Source organism: Canis lupus, chromosome 24 (genome assembly GCF_003254725.2).
Source record: "Canis lupus dingo isolate Sandy chromosome 24, ASM325472v2, whole genome shotgun sequence".
NCBI lineage: Eukaryota > Metazoa > Chordata > Mammalia > Carnivora > Canidae > Canis > Canis lupus.
Window position 1 is genome coordinate 41,684,595 of NC_064266.1, and position 15,684 is coordinate 41,700,278.

Genomic DNA, 15,684 nt, shown 5'->3' on the forward strand with positions numbered 1-15,684 from the left:
GCGCACTGCCTCCCCCGCCCCTCCCTCCCCGGTAAGGCCCCGGAAGTGGTGGAGCCAACGGCCCGCCAGACTTTGGCAGTTCTAGCCCCCGTGGTGCTCTCCGGAATCCGGGGCTTGTCGGCCAGACAGCATTTCCTTAGCGTCAACCAGCGTCGCCGCGCAAGAGGCAAAGTCGGAGGAGGTTAACGAACCACTCGAACGCGGCGGGGCGTGTTGGGGCGGGGTGGGGGGGGGTGGGGGCGATCGACAGCGCAGCGCTCGGCGCATCGCCCTGCGCGCGTGCGCAGTGAGCGTGCGCTCCTGCGCTCCGAGCGATCGATGGTGCAGAATTGGCGCCTCCATTTTTCTGGGGAGAAAGCGGGAGCCCGAGAGAGCCGGACTAGCGGGTACTGGGGGCGTGGGATGCATGGAGAACGGCTGGTGCGGTCCGCTGGGGTCGTTACGGGAGTACAGGGAAGACGAGCGCGGCGGGAGGCCCGATGGCGGGCGGGGTGGCTGGCATGCGCCCTGAGCGGCCGGGCTGGGCCTGCACAGCGCCTGCGCTTCCCGCGGTCGCCCCGGCCTTCGTTCGCTCCTGCGGCGGGATGGTGGCGTGTGCCTTCCCGCCCGGGCCCCCGTGCAGCTCCGTGTGGACGGTTGCTCGGGCCTCGGCGTCCTCACTTGCACTTGGGGGAGGTGGGGGGGTGATGAGGCCCTTCCTAGCCCAGCGAGCGGACCTCCTGGGAGGCCGGGGAGGCGGGGCCCGTCCCTGGTTCTCTGTCTCCATCTCCCTTACAGCCCGTGATGCTCCCGGCACGCGTGCAGAGACGGGAGAGGATCGTGGATGAGTTCCGGGCTCAGCCGCGGGCCGTCCTGGCGGCCCCCCGACGAGTCGCTCCGCCGCATATTTTATTTTCAGTTTCCTAAACCTCGGTCTCTGCCGGTGTTTGTTTTCTCTCTCTCTCTCTCTCTCTCTCTCTCTGTGTGTGTGTGTGTCCTAGAGTTCTACGCAAGCATAGATGTACATACAGCCGCTCCTGCACGTGCTTCAGCACACTTTGGGTGACTTCGTTCAGCGAGCTAAGGTTTGTCGAGTGCTTGGCACCGAGTCCGGCGAGCGCTTCATAAACGTTAGCTGCTGTCGTTGACACCCGGCGGCGCAGCGCAGTCAGGACTCCAGCTCCTTGGGCCTGGGTTAATTAATTAAATCAACCTCTCCGGGCTTTTGAGGTTGCCTGTCTCTAGATAGGACGGATGAGGATTCAAACGGGGTGATGCAGATTAGCTGCTTAGGCGGCGTGTGTCACACGCTACGCCGAAGGTCCCCGGAAGTCTAGCTGGTTTGTCACGGCGTTTTTAAGGGGCAGATCCAGGTAGTCATCAGGGAGAGCACAGTCCGCATGGCAGCCCTGGTTTCTCCAGGCACTGCTGGGACCTTGGAAAATGGTTTTCCCTTCTCTGTAAACCAGATTGCAGGGCCTTGCCTGCAGGGTGGTTTGAGGACTAAGTGAGATAAAACATGCTGAAAGCTCAGTAAATGTTGGCTCTTCTTACAATCAGAAGCTTCAGTTTCTCTCCAGAGGGGGTTAGAACACATGGTTCCCCACCCCTTTCCTATCGTCCTCCCCCCTCCGGGAATCTTTCCCTGTAAAGTACAGCAATCCAGGCAGTGCTGCTGTTACTGCTCGCTCCTTTCTTTTCTGGTATTCCTCTCTCCCCTATACTCTGACTTTCAGTTTCTCGTCTGCCTGCTATTTCTTTTCTTTATTACTGTTTCCCAGGCTCCTGTGGTCTTCCAAACATACATATATATACAGACATTGATTTTTTTTTAAGATTTTATTTATTCATGAGAGATACACATAGAGAAAGAGAGAAGCAGAGACACAGGCAGAGGGAGAAGGAGGCTCCATGCAGGGAGCCTGACGTGGGACTCAATCCCAGGTCTCCAGGATCAGGCCCTGGGCTGAAGGTGGCGCTAAACCGCTAAACTACCAGGGCTGCCCCAGACATTGATTTTTGAAAGTCACTTTATCCAGTCCTATCCACCAATTGAAGTTATTTTTTTGCATAGACCGGGAACCATCATCTACAGGTTTCATTTTATTGTCTAAGAGAGAACTTAAGCACTTGAGAACCGATCTAAGGACACAGTCTTTGAGATTTTCACACCCCCCTTTTTTTTTTCATTTTTTAATTATTGTTTTGGCCATATCTTAACTTGTCACCATTTTATTAAGCAATTCATCTTCGAATCTTTCCAAAGCACTCAACTTGATTTAGTTTTCATAGCATAGTGGCTTTTGTGCCCTCATGTAGTTATTTACTATCAAATTATGTAATTTAACAAAATACCTTAAAACACATTTAAAGAATGAACATAACTGACATCAGTAAACATACAGCACAGCTGATGGAAACAATGGTGTCTAAATATTCAACAATAGCAGCTGTCTTACCTATTGCAAAAACCAGTTGCTGTCTTACCATACGAGAAATAGAACATTCTGAGATAGCAATATAGAATAAAAATGGCAGGTGAGTTGTTTGACAGAGAAGAAAAGTTGATGAAAAGTTCTGTAAATACTCACTAACGCTATTTGAATGATATTTGTGTGCCACAGTGCTCAATGCCCTGCACTCACCGTCTTATTCAACCTTGGCTAACTTGCTTAACAGCTGATCTCAAATGAAGAAGGTCACTGACCAAAGATAATGCAAGTAGTAGAGCTGGGATTTACACCCCACGAGTCTGACCAGATTGTTGTGTTGCCTCTGTGACTTACTGGTGCCTCTGCCCTTCACCATCCCTGTTTTCTCATCTTGCAGGTGGCAAGGAAATTGTCTTCCTCTTTTCCAAGATGTACAGAACCAAAGTGGGCTTGAAAGATCGCCAGCAGCTCTACAAGCTGATCATTAGCCAGCTGCTGTATGATGGCTACATCAGCATTGCTAATGGCCTCATCAATGAAATCAAGCCTCAGTCTGTTTGTGCACCCTCGGAGCAGCTCCTACATCTCATCAAACTAGGTAGTTTTGAATGCAGATTATTGATTCCATGGCAAGGTTCCAGATGTTTTCACAATCAGAATTTTTCAAGATTATTTTTGTTTAGTTTTAATGCCTAGTATGTGTCAAGTACAAGCTAGATACTGAAGGAGGAAGCAAACCCCAGATTATGAAGATTTTGAGCTGGCTCTGGCCTCAGGCTGTGTATGAGAATTGTCTGAACTGTTCTTTCATTGTATTATTGACTTCAGATTTCGACTCAAATGGCATTTTAGAGTCCTCTTTACCTTTTTTCTAAAATAACCCACTATCTTCCGCATACTTACCCAGGTATTCTAAAACAACAGTGCCATTTCCTTCATGATAGACTCATGATCTAAAATTTTCTTCATTGTATGAAGTTGTTTCCCACACAGTCTGCACCTCCCCCCAAAAGACAGCAAGCTCAATAAAGATCAAGATCTTGTCTTGTTCAACAATATATCCTGGTGTTTGCCTGGATTGTAGAAAACACTCAATAAAATAAGAATTACCAACATGTTTCTATTCTACGCTTTGACTTAGTAATGCCAATTTTGAGAATTTGTGCTCAAATTTGAGGAAATAAAATGAATACAACTGAAATACCCAACAATAAGGAATCCGTTGTTAATGTTCTTTTTTTTTTTTTTTTTTTTTTTTTTTTTTTTTTTAAAGATTTTATTTATTCATTTGTGGTAGACACACAGAGGGAGAGAGGCAGAGACACAGGCAGAGGGAGAAGCAGGCTCCATGCACCGGGAGCCCGATGTGGGATTCGATCCGGGGTCTCCAGGATCACACCCTGGGCCAAAGGCAGGCACCAAACCGCTGCGCCACCCAGGGATCCCCCGTTGTTAATGTTCTTGTATCTATCAAATTGGGTCCAACAACATGATGTATATAAACATTACACTGGCCAGGTGTTTGTTCTGACTGAGTAAATGAACCAGTAAGTTACAACATATCCTATGGTGTGGTTCTGTTTTTGTTTTAAGAATTGTAACAACTGTGCATGGAAAAAGGTCCAGAAGAATTCTTTCCTCCATGTTCGCAGTAATCATCTCTGGATAATCTAATGGGAAGTCGTTGTTTTGTGTTCATCTGTATTCCTAGTTTTTTATACTAATAAACATACTGTTTACCTGGTATGTGAAGTTATTTTCAAACCTAAAAGGCATTTACTTGAGAAACTTTATCTAAATATCAACATTATTTCAAGTATGTTTCACTAGTATTGATATTAACAATGTATCTGACTTAATGGGCTTCAAAGCTGCTACTAACAGATCTCAGCACTAAAACATACTAAAATAGAGAATGGGAAAAAATGGACAACTTAACTACAGAACTGCTTTTAAGTTTATGTAGTTGTGATTAAAGTAGAAAATTTTGGAGACAAAAATCGAGGGAGCTGACTCTCCTACAGTGTCACAGTGCATGCTTCCAGGTCGATACACGTAATTTTGTGAATTGCTAAGTGTCAGGCAGCTCCAAGAAAGAGAAAGTTGATATTGGCAAACATCCTTCCTGGTTTTTTCTGTTTTTATTTTTTTAAGATATTTATTCATGAAAGACGAGAGAGGCAGAGACATAGGCAGAGGGAGAAGCAAGCTCCAGAGAGGGAGCCTGATGCAGGACTCGGTCCCGGAACCCAGGGATCATACCCTGAGCTGATGGCAGACAGACGCTCAACCGCTGAGCCACCCAGGCGTCCCTCCTTCCCAGTTCGGATCCAGAATTTTGTCTTGGCTTTTTAAAATAACATTTTTTTCATGCGCTTAATTTTTATTCCCTCAGGAATGGAAAATGATGATACTGCAGTTCAGTATGCAATTGGTCGTTCAGATACCGTTGCCCCAGGCACAGGAATTGACCTGGAATTTGATGCCGATGTCCAAACTATGTCCCCAGAGGCTTCAGAGTATGAAACATGCTATGTCACATCCCATAAAGGACCGTGCCGTGTCGCTACCTACAGTAGAGACGGGCAGTTAATAGCTACTGGATCTGCTGATGCTTCCATAAAGATACTCGACACAGAAAGAATGTTGGCCAAAAGTGCCATGCCAATAGAGGTAAAAATCACGGGAACATGTACTATCTGCCTGTTGTTGTTTGCGGGGAGAATGAAAGACTACTTTAGACCAGAGTTAACTCAGCATAGTTGGATACTTTGAGTCAGACAGATTTTGCATTTTGAGCATGTCTTTTCCCATTGGTCTAGGTCATGATGAATGAGACGGCGCAACAGAACATGGAAAACCACCCAGTGATTCGAACGCTTTACGACCACGTGGATGAAGTCACATGTCTCGCTTTCCACCCAACAGAACAGATCCTTGCCTCTGGTTCAAGGGATTATACTCTTAAATTATTTGATTATTCCAAACCGTCAGCCAAAAGAGCCTTCAAATACATTCAGGTTAGGGATGTTTGGAAAAGAGTTTTACATTGTTTTCTTAAAAACAAAGAGCTATTACTGTGTGACTATTCTTTTTTCTAAAGCAGTCTCAGCGATCATGCTTTAAAATGAGTTCACAAGGACACCTGCCCACAGGTGGCACAGGAATCAGATTGCACTGATACATGGTTCATATGCTGTCATGTGCCCACTTCCTCTGGCCAGTCAGGACTGCTGGCTGGCCACGATTTATGTAACAAGGGTTCAGAATCTCTATCGCTCTTTAAAGATCCCTATTTAAAGACAACCAACTTCGCTAAAGTATGATTTAATGGGAATCAGATTATTCAGCTGAAACTATCAGATGTATCCTGGAAAAGTGACATTTGGTACCATATCTTGAATACGCAGTTCAGAAATAACTAATGTTTTGATAGTGGCTTCCACCTTTTAATGATTTAACTTAGTTTTTTACTCAGTATTTGGAGACCTAGGACAAATTGAAGAAGGTGTTTGTGTATACAAGTTATATCTGTCGTAGTTCATTCATGTGTGAATGTATATCCTACATAGCCTAATAATATTCCATTCTGAGTTCGCCCAGTGCTCATTTGCAAATAATGAAGCTCGCTTCTGCAGTTTTTGGAATAAATAATGTCACTGGTATATAGTTTGTGAAATCTGTTCAGGTGATACTTTCACGTACTCTGGAAAGTTCATTGTTCCTCCTTATACATTGGTGTAATGACTGACCATTGTTTTATGTATTCTTTCCATCAACCAAATACTTTCCACATTTCCTCTGGATTTAATTGCTCACTAGTTGGTCACTTAACGTTAATGTCTCTGTCCTAACAGGAAGCTGAGATGTTACGCTCCATCTCTTTTCATCCTTCCGGAGACTTTATACTTGTTGGGACTCAGCATCCTACTCTTCGGCTTTATGATATCAACACGTTTCAGTGTTTTGTCTCTTGCAACCCTCAAGATCAACATACCGATGCTATATGCTCCGTGAATTACAATCCTAGTGCCAATATGTATGTAACTGGTAGCAAGGATGGCTGCATCAAGTTATGGGATGGTGTTTCAAACCGATGCATCACAACTTTTGAGAAAGCCCATGATGGTGCTGAAGTTTGTTCTGCCATTTTCTCCAAAAATTCTAAATACATTCTCTCCAGTGGAAAAGACTCTGTAGCTAAACTTTGGGAGATATCGACAGGACGAACACTGGTCAGATACACAGGTATGCGAGAAATTGCTATTACTTGACATTTCTATAGCATTTTATGGTTTCCTGAACTCTTAAATCCTCACAAAAGCCACACAGTAAGTATACTTTGAGCTAGGCAGATATTATTCCCTCTTTTAAATTAAAAAAAAAAAAAAAAACAACAACAACAAGGCTTGGAGTTTAGCCAAGGCTGCAGTTTGTAAGAAGAAGAGCTAAAATAGAATCACAATAGTTTCATAACTTTATTCTCTATACATTACTGCTTAAACTAGATCCGATTCCATGTGAGTAACATTTGAGCCTCTGGTGGTCCATCTGTAGACCAACGGTCTGCCGTTTTCCCATGGACATAAGAGCAGTCTAGAGAAAAACTTGAGTTGGTGCGTCTTGGTAAATAATATGCGTTATGGAAAGAAGGCTGAGAGGAAGATCCTGGCCTATTCCTAAGAGAGTGCAAGTAGCTGGGCTAGTCACTTGACAATGAGTGTTGTTAAAATATTGTATCTCGTTCTATGTTCCTTGAAGCTGCAAAGGCTGTTATTGGTAAAGAAAAAAAAAAAATCCTCCAGGAAACTAAAGCTAGTTTCCTCTGTTGTGAGATGTTTGTGTCATACGCTAAAATCACCAGAACCAGAACACTGAAAGCGATGCCATTGTAAGGGCTCAGCTGAGGTGGTAATTAGCATCTTAGAGAAGAAAAGTGAAGAGGCAAAGACTGAGACATCTGCACCGCTAGGGTGCAGCATAACCCCCTCAGATTTATCTCCTGGTAACCAGAGTTCCATTCCTGCCTTCCATCTGCCTGGCTTCTGACATTATAGATGGTGTAACTAACAAGTCCTGGGAAGAGTCATTTTTATCATAATTCTTGGTAACTTTCTTGAAACATTTTTGTATGGAGCTATTTTGAAGAATTTATCTAATTCTTATTGTTCAAGGACTGTGTGCTTATTGCAAAAAGAAGATACAAAAATGATCAGAGTAAAAGTGGGAAAGCCTCCTCCATCTTCAGAAGTAACAACCATTGTCTGTGATGCATCCAGAAGGGTGCACACTAGATTCTCACAAGATTTATTATATTTGTTTTTTCTTGTGAGCGTTAGGATGTTTCATGCTTCTCTGTGACTGATTGGTTTGTTTTGGATGGAGAATTGGGATTTTAAAGTGAGATTATACTGAATTTGTATGCAAATTCCATGATTTTCTAATTCACAGGTTAAGACTCCATGTTAGTGTGTTTAGATCTGAATTTCCAGTTTTAATGTTTAGTTAGAATTCAAAGGGTTCTTGAAATAAAGACAAGGAAAAGCTATCAAGCATTAGAAATTTCAGTGTTAAAAATTAATTCTGGGACGCCTGGGTGGCTCAGCGGTTGAACGTCTGCCTTTGGCTCAGGGCGTGATCCCAAAGTCCCAGGATCGAGTCCCACATTGGGCTCCCTGCAGGGAGCCTGCTTCTCCCTCTACCTGTGTCTCTGCCTCTCTCTCTCTCTCTGTCCCTCATAAGTAAATAATATATATGTATATATAAACACTAAAAATTAAAACCTTAAACTAGGGAAACAACATTTCTAGCATGTAAAGTAGACACATGTTAGACAGTGGTGAGTGAGCTCAAGGGGAGCTAGGTGACCCCCAGTAGGTACTGTAAACCTAAGAAATGAAAACGCAAGTGTCTTTTTGTAGTCATCAGACTGTAGGAATTTAAAAGATTGATTTTATCTTGTGTTGCTCACTATTTTAGGAAATTACATATTTTATTGTTAGGAGTGTCAACTGGTAAAATATTTCTAAAGGGCAGGTTGGTGTCCTGTATCAAGATTTTCAGTGTATGTCTATATTCTGGACCCACTGTGTGCACTCTTAGAAATTCAGCCTAAAAAAACTTGGCAAACATGCACATGCCCACATAGAAAAATGTCTATCCCAACGTTGTGTAGAGTAGGGGAAAGGTAGAGACAACAGAAATATCCACCAGAGGGGCACCTGGGCAGCTCAGTGATTGTCTGTCTTTGGCTCAGGTCATGATCCCGAGGTCCCGGGATCGAGTCCCACATCGGGCTCCCTGCAGGGAGCCTGCTTCTCCCTCTGCCTATGTCTCTGCCTCTCTGTGGCTCTCCTGAATAAATAAATAAAATCTTAAAAAAAAAAAAAAAAAAAAGAATATCCACCAGAAAGCATTGAGTAAATTGTTCCTCATCCTTTTCACGGTATACAAGCTTTAGAAATAAATACTCCCACTGCAAGGCTGTATGTGTGTTACACCTTATGCTGATCTTGTAGCCATCTTGTGGGTAGGTGCCATAATTATCCCCCATAGAAAAGAAAAGGTGTAAAGGAACTGTGTAATTGGTCTCTGTTCACATCACTAATAAGTGTCAAATCCAGATCTAACACCAACACTGTATTTTTATCCAATAAACCATATTCCATCTTTATGGATCTCTACTACAGACTGTTGAATAAAAGCATATGATGTATGCTCTGCTTTACAAATGATAGACAACATACAGAGGTATTGAGAAAGGGTATTCAACAAAGTCCTGACTCGGGGTAAAACTGTCAGGCAGTTTTTATTTTTATACTTTATACAGTATTCTAAACATACAATCTGTATTTTCATGGTCCTATAAAAAGCCTAAAGCTTCCTTTTGGAGAGCAGATGTTCATGCTTGCCAGCAATTCTGTTCTAGGAATTTAATCTTGAGGATATAGTGTGTTCTGGGTAAAGACTTTGTCACAGTGTTATTTGTGATCAGATACAAACTAAATGCCTAGCAGAAGAAAGAATTCTTAACTAGTAATAGTGCTTCCAAACAGTGATGCATTTTGCAGCCAGAAAAAAACATGGAGAAATGAACAACAAAGAGTTGATTTAAACAATGACAGAAAAAACCTGTAATATGACACCAATTTTGTTTGCTTGTTTGTTTGGTTTGGGGGCTTTTTTTGTCATTGTATTTACTTATTTGAGAGGGAGAGAGTGCAACAGAGGCAGAGGGAGAAGCAGGCTCCCCGCTGAGCAGGGAGCCCAACACAGGGCTGGATCCCAGGACCCCAGAATCATGACCTGAACTAAAGACATGCTCAACTGACTAAGCCACCCAGGTGCCCCTGTTTATTTTGTTTTTTAAAATATTTTTATTCCTAGAAATACATCCGAGCATTAACAGTTGCCTGAGGTGGCAGGCCAGGGGTGATTTTCTGTTGCATACTTCTTGGAGTGTCCCACATTGCACAAGACATGTATTCAATTTTAAAATGTCCTTTTGAAAAAATAAAATAAAATAAAATGCCCTCTTGAGGGCAGCCCTGATGGTCCAGCGGTTTGGCACCGCCTTCAGCCTGGGGTGTGATCCTGGAGACCCAGGATTGGGTCCCACATCGGGCTCCCTGCATGGGGCTTGCTTCTCCCTCTGCCTGTGTCTCTGCCTCTCTCTCTCTCTCTCTCTCTCTCTGTCATGAATAGATAAAATAAAATCTTTAAAAAAATAAATAAAATGCCCTTTTGACATTGACAGGATAATTAAGCAGAGCAGAGCAGTCTGAGGATCTAAAGTGTAAACGGGACAGCTGGGCCCAGCATTCAGACCCTTAACCTCTCATCTCTGCAGGTGCTGGCTTGAGCGGGCGGCAGGTACACCGGACGCAGGCCGTGTTCAACCACACTGAGGACTACGTGCTGCTGCCGGACGAGAGGACCATCAGTCTCTGCTGCTGGGACTCTCGCACAGCCGAGCGCCGAAACCTGCTCTCCCTAGGTCACAACAACATCGTGCGCTGCATAGTGCATTCGCCCACCAACCCCGGCTTCATGACGTGCAGTGATGACTTCCGAGCCCGGTTTTGGTACCGGCGATCAACCACGGACTAGCCCACCTTTGTTATATCCGGTTCTTTCCTTGAGGACTGTGCCCCTCCTGCCCCCGTGTCCCATCACCAGCTTCGGTAGTAAGTCACTGCACCATCTGGCAGTTGTGCTGCCACCTCTCCATCCTTCTTGGATTTGTACAAAAGGATCTTTTTTTACCTTGATGTAGAATCATGGTGGGAAAAGTTGGAAACGCAGATCTATGCGGTTGTTCTGCATTCACTGATTATTACAGTGTGATTTTCATCGGTTTTGTAAATATAAGACTTGCCATTTCTCTTGAATCTCTCGATCATTTGAAGAAGGATAGAGTATTAAAGTGCTTTCTAGATCTCAAGTGGATCTGTCATGAGGAATTGTCGTCTGGTGGTTTTGTCAGCTTGTATGCCTGTTCTACACCCTCTTTGTGTATATATCTCCTTGCAGAGTACATTTTGGCGGATAAGTAGGCATACAGCTCTGAGAATCAAGAGTCTTGTGCCATATTAAATACAATTTAGAGAATCCAGCAGTTCTCTCCTAAAATGACATCATTCTGATAATAAAGCTCGGATTTCCAACTTTACTGTTACACCTTTTTCACTTCAATAAAATTAGTGGCCAGATTTTCCTGAAGATTTATAGGAGATAGATCTTTCATCATACCTCCCACCTCTCCTCTCATTGCCTTCAGTGCTTATCTTCAGTAAATATTTCTGATAAGATTATGACCAGTTGATGGAAACCTAATTGTAGGTCTGTCCAATCTAACCAAAATAAGGTGAACCTGTTGCCACTCTTCGGGTGTCGCTTGTTTCACAAATGATTCATATTGACTGACTTGGGTCTTAGTTCATTTTAAATCTTATTTTTCATTTCTCTTCAGCCTGAATCGTAACTACTCATCGTGGATGCACATGGCAACCATGTTCTTGGAAGATTTTTGCAATTAACAAACTGACAGGTTTAGTTTTCTTTCTCTTAAGACTTTTTAGAAAGTGACGCTATGTCTCTGGATTCAGCTCAAGCTAGGTCAGGGAACCCTCAGCTCCACTCTAAAAGATAGACTTTGGTCTATATATTTATCCCCAAATACAAATACTTCATGATCTGGGTAGGAGTACCTAAAATTATAATCTAGGGTCATTTGATAAAAATAATAAATAGATTAAAGTAATTGTTTTATGTTCTACGAACTTTAAAATCTTCCGAAGTTTACTGCATAAAAATTCTGCATTAATCCTCCTTAAGGATCATTTCAACTCTTTCGGTCTGTGAAACCATTTTAAGGATCTTAATGTGTTAAATCAGAATTTTAGTTCAGATTTCCAAAGAGCTGTATTTTTTGGTCTATATAGTGAGTTTGGGTTTATTTTTATTTTGTGTCCTGATTGTTCAGTATTTGAACTTGGCCATCTGTGGGTGCTGTTTTTGTAAGATTACAAGGAACCTACTGAATAGGAACAAGAATAACCAGTTCCATAGAATTACCAACCAAAACTCGCTTCTTTTTCTGATGTTTCTTTTGCTTTCAACCCTATGAAACTACAGTAGAGATTGACCATTTCTGCGTTCTGCTCCAGCACATGCACTAGAGTGACCCCATTGCATTACCAATTTAAGTTCTGCTGGGTCTTTTTAACTGTTCATGAATTTAAATAATGATGCCTACTTTTTCCAGTTTCTGGAATTGTCTCAGCAGTCCATGTATAGTTTCAGGACTCCTACTTACAAGATCAAGATACTTTTGTGTTTCCAAAACAGACTTTTTTTTAAATTGCATTAATATTTTGGATGCCAGGAATATTGGCATATTGGACTTGGCATCAGCATGTGATTAACATGCACCACCCTGACTTTCCAACGGCAAATACAAAGTCAGGATAAGAGCTTATAACTTCTATGTTATTTTTTAAAGATATGTGATTTCTAAAATAAACTTTTTGTATATAATGATAATTTAAAGCTAGTTCTTTTTTTTTGTTGCTGTTCTTTTTTTTGGACCCTGCTTTGAATGTTGCCGTATTTGGACATGTGTTCTCAAAGGACAATTATGACTTCAGTACTTTTCTGTTTCTTTAGTGTTTTGTTCTAGAAGTCAGATTTTTATAGCCGAATCTCCTTTAGCTATGTATCTTACCTACTCTATGAATTTAAAAAACTAAAGTATAATTCCATTTCTTTTGATGATTCAGAGAATCATCTTAGACTTTGGTTTCTCTTAGGAAGGGTAATGTGGGGGAGGCATCTCACCTCTGTTACTGACTTGTTAAGTAGTAAAACAAACCAGTTCTCTTCAGGGCCACAGCTTTCTTTTCTGTGATTAAGGAGCTTAATCACAATCATCCCCACCATGCACTCAGTCAGTGAAACATGCTGCTTTTTTTTTTTTTTTAACGCAGCATGCTAGAAACCATAGAAACAGATCTGGGGGAGGGGAAGGCATTTATTTTTGCAAGGAGACTTCTGTTTCTGAAAATACAGTGAACCGAATACTCTGAGAGCCCTTTGGTACACACCTGTATAGAATTTATTTTAAATTTCTAAATAGCAGAGCACCTAAGTGGTTCGGTGGTTGAGTGTTGGCCTTTGGTTCAGGGTGTGATCCCAGGTCCTGGGATCAAGTCCCACAAAAGGCTTCCCCTTGCTTCTCCCTCTACCTATGTCTCTGCCTCTCTGAGTCTCTCATGAATAAATATATAACATCTTTTTTAAAAATAATAATAAATTTCTAAATAGCTGAGCTATTAAAAAATTCTCAGGGAATTCCTGAGAGGCAAAAACAACCAGAAAGCACAAATCCAGATGGCCAGGAGCTATGGGGTGGCTGGTTGCACCAAGGACACTTGTCAGTCCTCCAGAGCTTAATGATTTCTGAGCTCTGATTTCACATGGTGGGAGCCTTGGTCAAGACCTAGAAAGAAAGCCCAGAAGCCAGAAGTTGTCCCTCCCTCCCCCAAAAGGGTGAACTTGCCAAAAACCTGCCTCCAGGAACGAGGACCTTCCTGACTGGGTGCTGGCTCAGGTTTAGGGGGAGGGTCTTCCCCAACAGTCCCGTCTACACACTATTTGTCCAAGTAACATGAGAACAACTCGCACTACCTGTATAGCTTGAAGAAAAGGAGCCAGCACAAGTGAAGGAAGAACACGTCTTCACCCCAGGCCCCAGTTCTCCCAGATAAGCTCTGAAAATCATGACTCCATAATCAAGTATTTAAGGAAACCGCCCCCATGATGAGAAGCAGTAGAAACTAGAAAGGAGCATCCGGCTGGAAGACGTGGAATTGATCAAATGCACAATATGTGAGTGCATCGAATATGAAGACCTAAAACAGGATCGAGGACCAAGAGACTTAAAAGTGACCAAGTGGATTTGAACAACGCCGACAGGAACCTTTTAAACACAGTCAACGTTTCTATAGCTTTCACTCCTCATTCTTTTGGTCTTGATGGAGCTTTTCCCCTCTGCCTTCTGACTCCCTTGGTGGGCGTTCTGATCTGAGAAGCGTCTTTCCCACTCACCGTTTGGCCAATTTGCTCTTCACAGCCTGGCTACCTACCCAACACTGACCCCTTGCCTGTGGCCCCACATCCTTCCCCAGGGTTTTCTCGTGCTCTCTGCTAACACTCAGCCCTGTCCTCCAGCCTCCCCCATGCCCATGCCCACAGCGTTTCCTTTGCATCCTGTTTTCTCAAGTCTTGCTTCCTTTTCCCTCTCCACATTGGCATCAAAAGTCAGGCTATGAAATGGAGTCATCGCTTACTATTAGAGGACCTGTAAAATCCCTGTCCTCCCTGTTTCATCCATGCGTTAGGGAATTTAAGTGAATTTGTTGACAATTCAGGAAATTCTGCTGTGACTGAAAGAGCTGTATTTATCTGTTATCTTCATGAGGTTAAAACCTGCCAGGTCATCAGATGATCTTACAGCCACGCAGTCTGACATTTCCTGCCGAGCCTTTAATGTTTTGGACATTCTTCACCTGATGTCCAGCTGCACTTTAAAAACTCAGGCATTGAGTGCCCCGTGTTCAAAGACTACCCCTGGGGGAGCTTGGTAGCTAAAAGTCCACGTGAAAACCGTATAAAGCATACCTAAAAACAGTCCCACATAAAAAAGCAGTCTAACTTCCTGCACATTTATGAGGAGCTGAAGAAGGGATGTGATCAGACACCCTGGATCTTGAAAATTCATCCAAGATACTGTTCTCAGTAGTGTTTGTCAAGAGAAGGGAGAGAATTACCTCACTAGCATCGCGAACTTAGTTCCCTTGAAGTCTAGCTGTTTCAACCTCTGGTCAGCGAGATGTTACAAAAGCCACCTGATTTCCTGGAATAGCAAACTCCTCAATATTTGTGCACACAAGGACCCACTTGCCTAAATAAGTAAATACGAATGGATTGCAGCAAAATGTCTAAGAGCTTTCATTCAGACAAATGGCAGGGCCAAATAGCGGACTGAGAAACCCAGCCCCTCATTCCCACAATAGGACACTAGGTATCCACTTAAGGGTGAGTCTGTTTGATTTCAGGGCCAAATCTATGGCTTTTGTGTCTTTAATTCTTTTTAATTTGGGTTGTCTTCCCTTAAATAAACAAAATAAATTAGGAAGACCCGCAAGTTACAGCATTCTGACCTCAGTATTGGGAACTCCAGGGTCAGCCCTTCGGTATTGGGAAGAATCACTCTCTGGAGTTTGCCAAGATGACAGGAACTGTCCAAACTGGACCTGGAGTAAAGGTAGCCTTTTTCTGAGAGGCTCGGGCCTGGACTCTACCTCAGCTTAATCACTGTGACCTTGAGCCAGTTTGTCCATTCTTTCCTTTTACTTTTTTTTCCAAATTATATGCAAAAGTCAATTACACAACAAAAACAATGGTTGCCAGGGACTGGGGTAATGAGGAGTGACCGCTAACGTGTATGAGTTTTCTTTCTAGGGTGACGAAATATTCTCAAATTACATAGTGCTGATGATTACACAACTCTGCGTATACAAAACATGGAACTGTGCTCTTTAAAAGGATGGGTTTTGTGATATGTGAACTATATCTTAATAAAGCTGTTTTTTTTTTTTTTAATTCAGTGTGGGCAGTGCCGTACAATGCATTTCCATGTAGCCATCACTCAAGCTCTGCAGTTTGCTACTCGTAGCCAATCCTACTTACCTATCCCCCCAGCCACTTTCCC

At 42.9% G+C, this 15,684-nt stretch overlaps 1 protein-coding gene across 5 annotated transcripts; it reads left to right on the plus strand.

Moving 5' to 3' along the window:
• Positions 1-8: 8 nt before the first annotated feature.
• On the plus strand, positions 9-11,082 carry CSTF1 (cleavage stimulation factor subunit 1). Of its 5 annotated transcripts, none has more exons than XM_035705506.2 (7): positions 9-181; positions 778-1,064; positions 2,809-3,009; positions 4,807-5,084; positions 5,234-5,431; positions 6,269-6,659; positions 10,261-11,082. In XM_035705506.2, exons 3-7 carry the CDS (start codon positions 2,841-2,843, stop codon positions 10,518-10,520), a joined length of 1,296 nt encoding a protein of 431 aa, XP_035561399.1. In that variant the 5' UTR covers positions 9-181; positions 778-1,064; positions 2,809-2,840; the 3' UTR covers positions 10,521-11,082. The 5 variants fall into 5 exon arrangements, with proteins under 5 accessions (XP_035561399.1, XP_025326238.1, XP_035561397.1 ...); XM_035705504.2 differs by lacking the exon at positions 9-181 and adding an exon at positions 242-386; XM_025470455.3 differs by lacking the exon at positions 9-181 and adding an exon at positions 242-386 and having other exon boundaries at positions 778-912.
• Positions 11,083-15,684: the final 4,602 nt, after the last annotated feature.